Raw genomic sequence first — 12,778 nt, forward strand, 5'->3', positions numbered from 1 at the left:
CACCAAGACTCTTCCTAGAGGTGGCCGCACGGCCAAACTGAGCAATTGGGGGAGGAGGGCCTTTGCCAGGGAGGTAACCGAGAACCCGATGGTCACTCTGACAGAGCTCCAGAGTTTATCTTTGGAGATGGGAGAACCTTCCAGAAAGACAACCATCTCTGCAGCACTCCAACAATCAGGCCTTTATTATAGAGTGGCCAGACGGAAGTCACTCCTCAGTAGCCCGCTTGGAGTTTGCCAAAAGGCACTTAAAGGACTCTGACCATGAGAAACAAGATTCTCTGGTCTGATGAAACCAAGATTGAACTATTTGACCTGAATGCCAAGTGTCACATCTGGAGGATGTTTTTGCTGTGTCATTATGGGGTGTTGTGTGTAGACTGATGAAGGGGGAAAAAACAATTTAATCAATTTTAGATTAAGGCTGTAATGTAACAAAATGTGGAAAAATTAAAGGGGTCTCAATACTTTCTGTGTGTGTGTGTGTGTGTGTGTGTGTGTGTGTGTGTGTGTGTGTGTGTGTGTGTGTGTGTGTGTGTGTTATATACACTGAACAAAAATATAAACGGAACATGTAAAGTCTTGTTCCTATGTTTCATGAGCTGAAATAAAAGATCCCAGAAATGTTCCATACACACAAAGAGCTTATTTCTCTAATTTTGTGCACAAATTTGTTTACATCCCTGTTAGTGAGCATTTCTCCTTTGCTAAGATAATCCATCCACCTGACAGATGTGGCATATCAAGAAGCTGATTATTCAGTACGATCATTACACAGGTGCACCTTGTGCTGAGGACAATAAAAGGCCACTGTGCAGTTTCAATTGGCATGCTGACTGCAGGAATGTCCACCAGAATTGTTGCCGGAGAATTTTATGTTAGTTTCTCTACCACAAGCCGTCTAACCGGCCTCACAACCACACACCACGTGTATCCACACCAGCAATGGACCTCTTCACCTGCGGGATCATCTGAGACCAGCCACCCGGACAGCTGATGAAACTGACTATTTCTGTCTGTGATAAAGACCTTTTGTGAGGAAAAACTCATTCTGATTGGCTATGCCTGGCTCCTCGGTGGGTGGGCCTATGGCTGCGCCCCTGCCCAGTCATGTGAAATGCATTAATTAGGGCCTAATGAATTTATTTCAATTGACTGATCTCCTTATATGAACTGTAACACAGTAAAATCTTTGAAATTGTTGCATGTTGCATTTATAGTTTGGTTCAGTTTACTTATTGAGGCATGAAAGACATCACTTTAACATGCTCATCTCAAAACCATACATTTTGCAGATAGAACGTTATAGTCCCACATCCTTGATTATTTATATCGTGGGTCCTCTTTTTAAATTACTTCAAATTTTTTTCACCACTTTTTCAGAAGAATGTCCATAACGTAAGCTGTTTATGGTAGAAACAAATACAGGTGCCTTAGAGCAGTGTTTCCTAAACTTGGTCCTGGGGCCCCCCTTAGATGCATGTGTTGGTTTTTGCCTCCAGCACTACACAACTGATTCAAATAACCAACTCATCATCAAGCTTTGATTGTTTGAGTCAGCTGAGTCGTTTTAGATATGCCCTAATAGGCCTCCATGGAAGGGTTCTTTCACTAAAATTACAATCTTACCACATTTTATTGATAACTAGCACGTAGTTTACTGACTTTGGGTGTCAGAGACCAGAATACTACATCAGTTTACTCATCCAGAGCTAAGCTTTAGCATTGTTGCTAGTTCTCCATAGGATATAGTGTATTTGTCATGTTAGGGAACTATCGCTTTAACAAATGTGTGATGAACATTAATTAATATATTTGATGTTGCGATTAGAAAGAAGATCTTTATTTAATCATGAAACGTCTGTAGCCTACTTCTCTATTGAAATCATTTGTACATTCTGGGCCAGACAGAACCTCATGGCTGAACCCAGGTTCACATTTCAGAGCCATACGGTTCTATCTACGATTGCACCCCCCTAAAAAGAAACAGATTTACAAATGTTTTAGGATTTTGATACTCTGCATTTTAGGTGATGCTATTAATGGGTTATAAAAGAATAACAAAACAGTTCTGAGATCTGGGATGTGAAAACGTGGAATGCTCAATATATCAGAACTATGCTTTGCGCACATAGATCCTTGTAGTCCCATGGCTTCAATTTGGCAAGAATAGTTAGTGTCACAAAAAAAGCTTTAAAATAGACTACAACATTTGTATGTTTTATTTTGGGGTGGGTTTAAGTGTCCTGTGTGATTCAGCCAGGCTGGGGTGCTAATCGGTTGCCTCGTAACAATAATACAATGTTATTGTTAGCCTCGCACATGTAAACGATGACAGTTGTGTTGGTCAGCTCTGGATGAATGATTCCCACCGAAATTTCCCAGAAACGAGGTCTGTTTTGACCTAGAAAGTAGCATTGGGTGGTTATCGTGTAAGGCCTAGATCAGAGAGGGGATAAATATTTAGATGTTTGCGGCTGATGAACGACCTATCCTCGGCCCGGTTGGAGGTCCGCACCCGCGCCAAAGCCTGGTTCCCAGCACAAGAAACAGTAAAACTTGGATGACAAACTTGGCAAGGAGAAGAAAACGAAAATGTTCAGCTGTTCGGATGTCTGAGACTGTCTGTAAACCATAGTGCCCATATTTAACGGCCTATAATATAGACCTCTACTTTAGTCCGTTGTCCAGCCAGCCCTATATGTTGCATCATGCCATAGCCGCATACACAACCGACATCCAGTGCTTAATTAGTAAATCATGAGGTACAGGAATAAAAAGTGCGTGCGAGAGAGGAGTGACCTGGGGAGCTCTAAGTTACCGGAACACATGAGAAACAAATCTCTTTTATAATAATAAAACATTGCATGCATATTACTACATTTTTGTAGTGGCACAGAGCAGTAGTGTTGAGGCATTACATAAGTTGCACACATGGGGAAAATGTTTAGTGGGCTACGGTCCGGGAAAATGTTTGCCTTTTATAAACGCATTTCATGCAATCTACGTCATTTTACATGACTGAATACTTGGGCATAATCATTTTTAATGCTACGTTCAAAACAACTTGGAACTCGGAACTGAAATTCTCATACTTACGACTTCAGTGCATTCAAGACTATTGGGAACTCGAAAAAAACTAGCACCGGCTGTGCAAATTCATTTTGAACGGTCATCCAATTCGGAATTCCAAGTCTGGAACCCAGGCCTCTTTCTAGAGATCCGACTTCCAACCTGAAGATCACTGACGTAATGATTTGACCTCGTTTTTCCCAGTTGTCTTGAAAGCACCATAATAGGTCCTACTGCACAAATGATCGAAATGACAGGCTACTTTGACACTGACAAACTGAGAATTAACGAAGAGGCAACTCGAATGAACTTTTTGATAGCTTTTATTATAATTGTGACATTGCAAAATGTGAGAGAGAAAAAATGTCATGCAATAAAGAGGCACCGGAACGAAACCGTCCAAAACCGAGAAATGCCAGATCCTGTTCCGACAGGATCCAGCTCAAATTAAGCGCTGTCGACATCCCACACCATCCAATGGTTAACTGCAGTCTTTAACTAACATGTCTTCTCTGCTTGGGGAATGTGATGACAGCAGTTGATTCTTTCTTCCTTCCTTCCCTGCCCCTCTTCCTCCTCTCCCAGTTAAGATTGCGCGCGCGCTGTTTGGGCACGTCTTGGTGAAAACATGGCTTTGTTATTTATTATAAGCAAGGAAGAGAGCTATATTGTGTGAGTGTGCACGAGTCATTAACAGCTGCTAATGACGTACTTCAGTTTGGAAATGTGTGTGTGGGGGGGGGGTAACTGCACTTACAGGTAAATACAGTAGGTGCGGGCGGTTCTGTTTGTGACTACCTCTCTCTCTCTTTAGCGGAGATGTTACTAAAGGCCCCGGCGATTAATCAAACCAAACGCGGTACTGTAAAGCAACAACTGGAGGCGGTGTCATGTGTCTTCAACCCACATCAGCAAGGGCTGTCCTGCGTCCCAAATTACACCCTATTCCCAATATTGTGCACTACTTTTGATGAGAGCCCTGGCTACAATATAGGGAATAGGGTGCCAGGCCCTCCTTAGGGCGTGTTGTTTCACCCGTTCTCTTCAAAACCAAAGGCCAAGGCCCTATCCACTTCTCTCACACTCTGAAAGACTCTAGTTTCCGTACAGTTCTCTTCTGGTCAGAACTGATCTTAATGAGTGACACCCAATCGGACACCTTTTGTCCAAAGACGGACCAATTCAGATAATTTGGCCCGAAACTTTCTGGAACCAATCTCTCTTTGTAATTATTTGTGTGCCTGTCAACTATTGTTTATTGTAATGTTGTGTAAACTCCTAGATTTCATGCATCTTTTTGTGTTTTTCTTATTTTAAGCATGCATATTTGTTTATTCTTAAAGTATTTTCTGACATTTCGACACACACACACACACACACACACACACACACACACACACACACACACACACACACACACACACACAGCTGTGTAGATTTAAAGAGAAATAATGACTAATAAGTGTTTAATAGGTCTTAATCTGCCATCTGAGAGGAAAACAAACAAACGGCTCCGGATGCGGTTGTGGTTAGGTTTAGTGTAAAGAGTTTAGGGTCATGTGTAGAGAGAACCGCATAACCAAACTGTTTGCATGTGTGTCAAACTGTCAGAAAATATTTTAAGAATAATAGCATAATTACAAAAATATATGAATGGCGTAAAATAAAAAATATGAATCCATAAAAATCACATTTAAGCATTGGCTGCTTTAACTCTATGCCTATTGAAAAAGCTTGACCAAATTGCAAGTGTGTCAATAGCCTAATTGAAACCAACCTTTTCTGGTATTTTTCCATGGGTGTTGATGTCAAATCAAAACCACAAACATTTGGGTAATTATTGTTTTATTGTATTGACATAAGGCTAAATTAACCTTCCCATTCCACTCATGGAGAATCGATTAGAATCTTAATTTGCCTATTTGTGTTGTTCTTCCTCGTGGTCACCGCTTCTCTTTATTTAAGTTCCATGTCACTCCAACACAGCAAGCTGCAGCTTGCTCTGGTCCTTTGAATTTGAGAGCCTCACACCACAATTGGGTATTCTAAACTACCAGCTCTCACAGTCTCACGTTAGAATTAGACGTTCATCCGAATGGTTAAGCTTAGGGTTAAGGTTTGGGATAGGCTTAAAACAAAAATATCAAAAACAAGTTTATATTGCTGGATTCGAACTTGCATTTTTTGGAATCAGAGGCAGACGCTTTACACAGCCGCCCGTCATTCCCATCCCATAACGCCTAGCGAAACCTACTTGAAGCTAACAGCGTTCACTGTTGCCCCTAGTGTTGCGGTTTCAACGTCATATCCCGACGTCCTCATACCTGCATGGACGTCAAATAATGGCTTGTGGCATGGGTGTCCTGGCTGATTCTAAAACTGATGCAAATCAGAAACGTAAACTCCGCTGCAGCCAGACTAGGCTGCGTCCTGAGGCGACGCCATGCTGTCTCCAAATCTATTTGCATACATCAAGTGGCTGGTCTCGCTATGTGACAGCAGGTATGCTCTATGGCTCTACTCCTGAAGCAGCGGTGGAGTGAGAACGCCAGCTTGTCTCTAGTCTAGAACGTTGCTTATCAGTGGGGTGACAAGCTCGAGGCCTCCTTTTGTTTACGTCTCAATTAATCCCCATTAGTAGCGCGAGAACACTAGGCGAGTCCTGATTGGTTTAAATATGTTTTGGGCCCAACAGGAGATTAGGGAGAGCATGGTTCCGATATAGAGCCCGGATAGGATAATACAGTAGTCGAGTCGCTCCAAACCATCAGGGTTTATTTGATGATTTCGATCGATACAAATATAGCCGAAGAGGTACACGCAGGAGGGGCGAACTGGTTGAGTATGTGGTTGTGGAGGGAGCATCTCTTGCGACTCTGAGGGATAAGGGAAAGACGAAAAACAAATTAAGCAAAGGAGGATGAGAGTTGTCAGAGAGCTTAGGAAAATAATTCTACAACAAGTGGCTATTTGGAGTCAAAATCCTGTCTTCAGACCTAAAGTTCCCGTTGAATGATTCAGTTGAACTGTACTTGTGGCCTGTAGCGCGTGAACCCTGCATGATTGCTTGTGATTTTACAACTTCTTCTAATAGCCTATTATTGCAACACTGTTGTTCAATAGTAACAATATATGCTAATAAAGACATAATAGCAATATTACCAATAATGATTATGTATTATTAGTATTATACTATTATTAGAGGGCGGCGCACAATTGGCCCAGCGTCTTCTGGATTTGGCCGGTGTATGGCCGTCATTGTAAATACCAATTTGTTCTTAACTGACTTACCTAGTTAAATAAAGGTTACATTTAAAAAATATATACTTTGTAGCCTATAGACCTACGTTTTAAGAATGTATCGTAGGCCCATCGCTCGTTCCTGTTTTAACCAAACCTGTCCAACACGTCCAGCGTTTATCTGAAATCATGCTCTATTTGTGTCGAGTATAGGAGCCTCTCCCCTCTCCTCCCTTCAAAATATGTCCCCGGAAGATTATGCTGCATGACAACTCTTCAACTATTCTCGCGCTCTGACGCTTTCCCACGGGGAGCTCACTTAAGCTAGGCCGACAGTGATCCTTCCTTTCCCAGTCCCTGTAACAGTGGATACGTCCCAAATGGAACTCTATTTCCATTATAATGCCCCATGGGCCCTGGTCAAAAGTAGTGCACTATTAAGGGAATATGGTGCAGTTTGGGACGTATTGAGTGTGTTCATCTGATGCTCGAGTTTAGCTGTTTAGTAATAAGAGATTCTCCCCCATGGTGCGTCCTAAAAGACACATTATTCCCTATATCGCCTAGTCCATTACTTTTGTCCAAGGCCCATGTAAAATATTGGACTAAACAAGGAATAGGGTGCCATTTGGGAGGTATCCTCGGAGATTCTCCCCAGACCAGTATTTATGGCGCTCATCGACAAGGCCTTGTGATGACGGCTGCTCCTCGTCTGGATAATGTCTTTGGCCTGAACCCCTGCTCGCGTGTCTGTCTAATTTCCACTTCCTCTCTCCTCGCGCTCTGCAGATCTGCCCACTGTGGTATGCGTGAGCCTGGCGGTTTCCCACAGAGCCGGGACAACGGCATTGCCGCCAGAGGCTAGCTCTGTCTGTCATTATTAAAATATGAGAAATTGAACAATTGTAGGCTAACGTGAACGGAAAAAGTACAAATTGCACAAATTGTTTTAAATAAAACGTTTATCCAAAACGTTTGGCTGTTACAAAAGGTGATGATGACAGGTTTGAGCCGCCCATAAGGAATAGTGAATTCAGATGGTCACATAGTGGGAAAATTAAACATCATATTGTCTACTCACTGCAGTCCAAGTAGGCTGCTATGTTAATCTTTTAATTAATTAGACTATCAAGTTTCTTAGATGTAGGCATCGTAATAAAATGTTCAGTGTGTATTGAATGACTGACATTAAGTCTATAGCTTATGGTAGGCTATTTCAAATAGCCCAGGCTATCAACATCTGGTATTTTCGACATTGATTGCAAAATTGATATAAGAAAGATCAAATACCTATGGATTATATTTCTATTCTGTAAAAATATTATTTTCTCAAAATGCAATGCCCCATTTCTCATAACCAGGCCGCCATGCTTCTTCTCCTCCTTGAATTCTCTCTGCTCCTTGTCCTCCATTTTCCCGCAGATCGACAGAAATGGTGAAACTTGTAGCAATAATAACCGTTCATTCACACAGCCGCCCCCCGTTGCCTAACCTCCAGCCCTGCTGCCCCGGCTGGGGCTCTCCCTCTCCGCCCCAATCAGAGGCCCTTTCTTCGGGAACAAAAACCTCCCCAAAAGCGAACAAAAGTGAACACTTTTTTTCCCTATCCCAATCGCAGTATAGCGCAGCCAGTTAAAATAACGCACTGCCTGTGCCTCAATTTGGAATATTAGGACGTCAATCTCTCAGCTCTTGGGTTCTTTTGTCTTTGCTGAGTGTCCGGGCCAGCCTACCATACACCTTTTGTCCAGGAATCCAATAAGGCCTATTATTCGGCCTCTCCAGCCCCGCTCGAGCTGCTTCTTTCAGGGTATTTTAGGTTGCTAATCGCGTCCTTAAAGCGCCTCAAATGGAGAGTAACTTCCTCTTTTCACACAGACTGGCACCCGCACAATTAATTCGAGTGTGCCTGTTGCCTGGCCTTCTCCAACCGCCTTCCGGGCGCGACACATTTCCAAATGGCAAGATTTTATAACAAAGCTGTGGATAACAACCTGAATCAGACTAGCACTAAAAAAGCTATTTTCATGTGTTCGAATATGTAGGCTACAATTGCAATACGTTTACCTGCTATTGCGGGAATAGGACATTTTGAATGCACAGCTTTCATTTAAATATTGTACACCGGTTGAGTGGAATTGTGTCTAAAGAGAGAGAATGAGCCTTTTCTTGTCTTGATATCCATGTCGTATCTTGCCAAGGGGCCATTCATGCCTCAATGTAGTCTATTCATTGTCAGTCGTCTTTCTCCTTTAGATGTGGCTTTTTGAAAATGATTGTGATGAAAGTGATTTGCAGAGATTATTCTTATCCAGCATGTTGTAACATTATTGCTTATTTCTATCCCCATTTTCTATACTCATAATTAAAGACGCATCGAAAAGCAGGTGATATTTTCAATAATATCAGACATCTTGACAAATTAGAACAACTTGTAGATAACGGGAAGTTAGCCTATCCATCTCTCTCGCTCGCTCGCTCTCTCTCTCTCTCACACACTCACGCACAGTGGGAGAATTAGGATCCCACCATAGAAAACTCTCAAGAGCCTCACAAAGAATGTAATGGACCGTGGAAAGTTTGCGCAAAGTAGCAAAATATGGAATTTATTCGTTTTCGAAAGCAAGTTATGAGATTTTATAAAATTGTGTTAGTTGTGTTCAGAGCCCAAGGTTGGATTCCATTTCAATTTCTGCCATTCCAATACTTTTTTAAATGAGAAAATGGAATTAATCAAATAAATGTCAATGAATTACATAAACTTGAAAACAATCAAACACTCTCTCTCACTTCTCATGTCATCGTGGCTAAAGAAACATTAGAAATATCAAGCAAATCCTTGAGAACAGTAGATTGGGAACTTCACCTATAGACCATCAGTGTTGAATAATCCGGACATAGTAACTAGACCACCCTTAGTCCGTATATCACAATTATCAAACGTCTAGTCCCGTGACAAGGCCTATCCTATATATCCAACGTTAACTGGATTGTTTGTCATTCAAATAAAATGCGACCATTGTTGGTCATAAATCCATTTCAACCGTTACGCACAGCTTCTTTCTGTTGACCCTCACCGAGAGTGGAGTAAACATGTTGAATTTGCACCTTTTCCGTCTTAATCCAACGACAGTCACCCCACCAGGCAGACACGAAGGCCAATAACTACATAAAAACAACACTGTTTCCGAAATACTGCAGAGAAATAACTCCCTTTATTTTAAAAAGGGGAAGAACCCTTTAAAAAACGACATGAGAGGATTCGATTAATGTCACCGGTGTTGGTGTAAAACAATGCTCTGGTGTTATCCAAGGTGTAACCGGAGTGGGGCTACCAGGCCCGGATCCCTTGCAGTGAGCCCTGACATGTCGTGACCGCTGTCCCTTGGTGCGTTTGGGGCTGTGGAGAGGCGCTAAGCCCCCCAATGTTCCCCAAGTTCATGGCCATGAAGGGGTTAGCCGTGGTGGTTGGGGGGAGAGTAGGGATACTGGTGTAAGTACAGCTGTAATTGCTGTTGTATGCCGGGTTGTTGTACGTGTAGGCCGGGTATCCGTTGTAACTATAGGGGTTCGACCCGTACGGAGCATTGTAGTTCTGAGTCCCGCCCAGACAGGGCTTCCCATCCCGGACCAGGACTGGCACCGCGACTCGTCTTGGCGGGGGAGGGTGGTGGTGTCCTGCCAGCTCCAGGGACTTGTCCTGCCGTTGCCGCTTACACTTGTACCGTCGGTTCTGGAACCAGATTTTGACCTGCGTGGAGGTGAGTTTGAGAGTGCTCGCCAGGTGTTCTCGTTCAGGAGCGGACAGGTACCGCTGCTGCTTGAAGCGTCGCTCTAACTCGAACACCTGGGCTTGCGAGAAGAGGACCCGGGGTTTCCGTCTGGTTCTCTGCTTGGCCGGCCGATCCGAGTCCCCCTGGCCGCTGTCCTCACCCTCCAGCGGCTTGGACACCACGCCACAGCTCTCTGTGGTGTCAAGATATGAGCATAAATATTGTGTAGGCTACTCTGAAAATATGAATATAGTTTTATTAAAGTAGCCTATAAAAATACAAAATATTTTGGGAAATATATTTCATAATGTAACTTATTTGAATGTGTATAGCTCACTCATTTCGTTTTACTGACATTAATGTATAATTATTTTGTCAGACAGTATAGTCCTACCTTGTGAGAACCGTGACAGTAAAACGTCCAAACTATTCAAAACGTGTATACTTCACGATAAAGGAGTTTAGATAAATGAAGTAAAAGAAACAAAAGCGCAATATTGTGAGAAATACTGTATAAAGTTATGACCATAAATCAAAACCAAAGACAACCATTTTTCCACAATGTTAACTTTCACTTGGTTGCAGGCTCGGCCTACTCTGTGTCGTTTATTTTAAAGACATATTTACGTTCAATCTATTCTATTGGTTATAACAGTCATGCTATTCTGTTGGTTATAAAGTAGTTATAGTCCAATAACATTTGTGTGTCATGATTTCAACTATTTTCTCAGTCTATGCAGCCCTTAGAATAAGGGCATAATGAAAACATATTTATACCCGTTGAGATATTTATTCTCCTGCCTACTTAAATGAATGTTTTATTTGTAAAACGTTCAAAAAGTCAGATATTTAAAGACAAGATTATTGAATTATTTAACAATCTCCAGGCCCCATTTGGGATTAAAATGTAGTTTTTGTCGAATTATAACAGGCCTCGTTTGTGTCTTTTGAAATCATAACACACTCACGAAACTCCTGCCCCTTAACATTTAGCCTAAAACCAAGACACTTTATAAGACACATTGTCACCTTCCGCAATAATGTATTGCTTTATCCTTACATTTTCTGGTTGTATATATACCGAGGCTATATTAGGTATTTTATTCAAAGCGACGCTTTTGTGTCCCTTTGTTCATACATCATTTCAGCAGAACAAAAATATCAAAAAAAACATCTTATTATTCAACTCACTGTTTTCCTGATCCTCCAGGTCTACCTCCAGCTTCGGGTCGATCAGGTGACCCATCCCGGGATGGACGAACATCTCCGGGGACAGACTGGCCTCTCCATGCCCGTCCTGGGCCGCCAGAGAACTCAGGTAAGCCATGTTGTCTTCCCCGTCCGAGAACGGAGGGCTGTCGACCGCTGAAGCGAGCATACAGGACGGTGGCGCCTGGAAGTGCTGCGGCTGGGTCTGCTGTTGCTGGGTCGAGTCCGGGTGTACTAAGTGTTGTTGGGTGTGGGACAGGTGTTGGATCTGTAGCGGGTCCAGATGTCGAGATTGGTGCTGTTGAGATCGCTGCCTCTGCTGCTGCTGCTCTAGCTGTTCGAGTTTCAGAATATCCTTGACTGAGAACGGCGTGGAAGTGAGCGGGCTCGGGAGCATCATGCCATCGAGGTCCTGCTCGCGCGCATCAAGGAAATGGAACCCGCTGAGTAACATATGATACTATATCGCCCGTTTTAAATAATACTTGATTTAGAGGCTCGGTAATCGGAGGTGCGCGCGCTAAACGGCTGGATATCCCAACTCATCCCCTGATGAAAAGAAACAAAGGTTTGGTTAAAGGTTTAGTCCTATAAGTGTGGCCTGGTTCTCCATAGGTTATAGACAAACCAGCCGTGCGGTGCGATCTTTTGACAATTTAGTTCCTGTGTGTTTTTGTAACTGGAGATGGGAGCAGGGCTGGGCGAAGCCCCTTGTCTCTTCCCGTGATGTCACTGGGTCTGGGTCTGGGGCGGGATGTACGAAACAGAAAGAAAGGGAAGGTGGTGAGAGGAGCCAGTGCGCGAGCGAGCTAAGTATTTGGACGCGTTGGGAGGGGAGAAGAGCAGAGGTATTGAAGAGGGTGACCCGCCTCCATTGTACACCCCCTCACTATATATAATACCCTCCCTACATTTTCTACGCTATAGGCATATATGTTGCCCATTAATTTACGCATTTATCAGTGTTATTATTATTCATATGTTTTGGATGATTTGTTAAGATAACTTGGTCCGGAATCACATTTGAGAATGACGGAGAGACAAAAAACTCTCACCAAACGCATATGCATTCTCCCTCTTTCCAGGAGCGCATGAAATAGCCTACACAGTGACAAAAAATATACATCTATTTCAAAATAGGCCATCAACTGGAATTCAAATATAACTTTTACGCATGGCGAAAACGAGGAAACCCAGCTGATCATGCGCTGTGACAATGAAATACTGAACATAAAGTAATTTCCCTTTTTGTGAACTTGTCAACTTCATCTACATATTGTGTTGGAGTGCGTCAATGACAGGTTGTGGATGTGCCATATGTCTTGGGGACGTGAGTGAGAAATCTGTACAGGCTATCGAGCAAAAGCAGGAGGAGAAAACGCCGAGCTATATGCCTGTCACTGCGTGAAGGTCAAGTGTCCGGGCTCTGCTAGGCCAACATATTCCATAGAGCCATGCCGGTTTCCCGGACACAGAGATATTGG

General features: G+C 42.9%; 1 protein-coding gene across 1 annotated transcript; it reads right to left on the bottom strand.

The window, feature by feature from the left end:
- Positions 1-8,897: 8,897 nt before the first annotated feature.
- Positions 8,898-12,059, bottom strand: LOC135534300 (homeobox protein Nkx-2.3-like). Its single transcript, XM_064961349.1, has 2 exons — positions 11,277-12,059; positions 8,898-10,278 (listed from the first exon to the last, which is right to left on the bottom strand). The coding sequence occupies exons 1-2, from the start codon at positions 11,746-11,748 to the stop codon at positions 9,644-9,646; spliced, it is 1,107 nt and encodes a 368-aa protein (XP_064817421.1). The 5' UTR covers positions 11,749-12,059; the 3' UTR covers positions 8,898-9,643.
- Between the last annotated feature and the right edge of the window lie 719 nt (positions 12,060-12,778).

The sequence above is a fragment of the Oncorhynchus masou genome, chromosome 5, assembly GCF_036934945.1.
Source record: "Oncorhynchus masou masou isolate Uvic2021 chromosome 5, UVic_Omas_1.1, whole genome shotgun sequence".
In the NCBI taxonomy this organism is placed as follows: domain Eukaryota; kingdom Metazoa; phylum Chordata; class Actinopteri; order Salmoniformes; family Salmonidae; genus Oncorhynchus; species Oncorhynchus masou.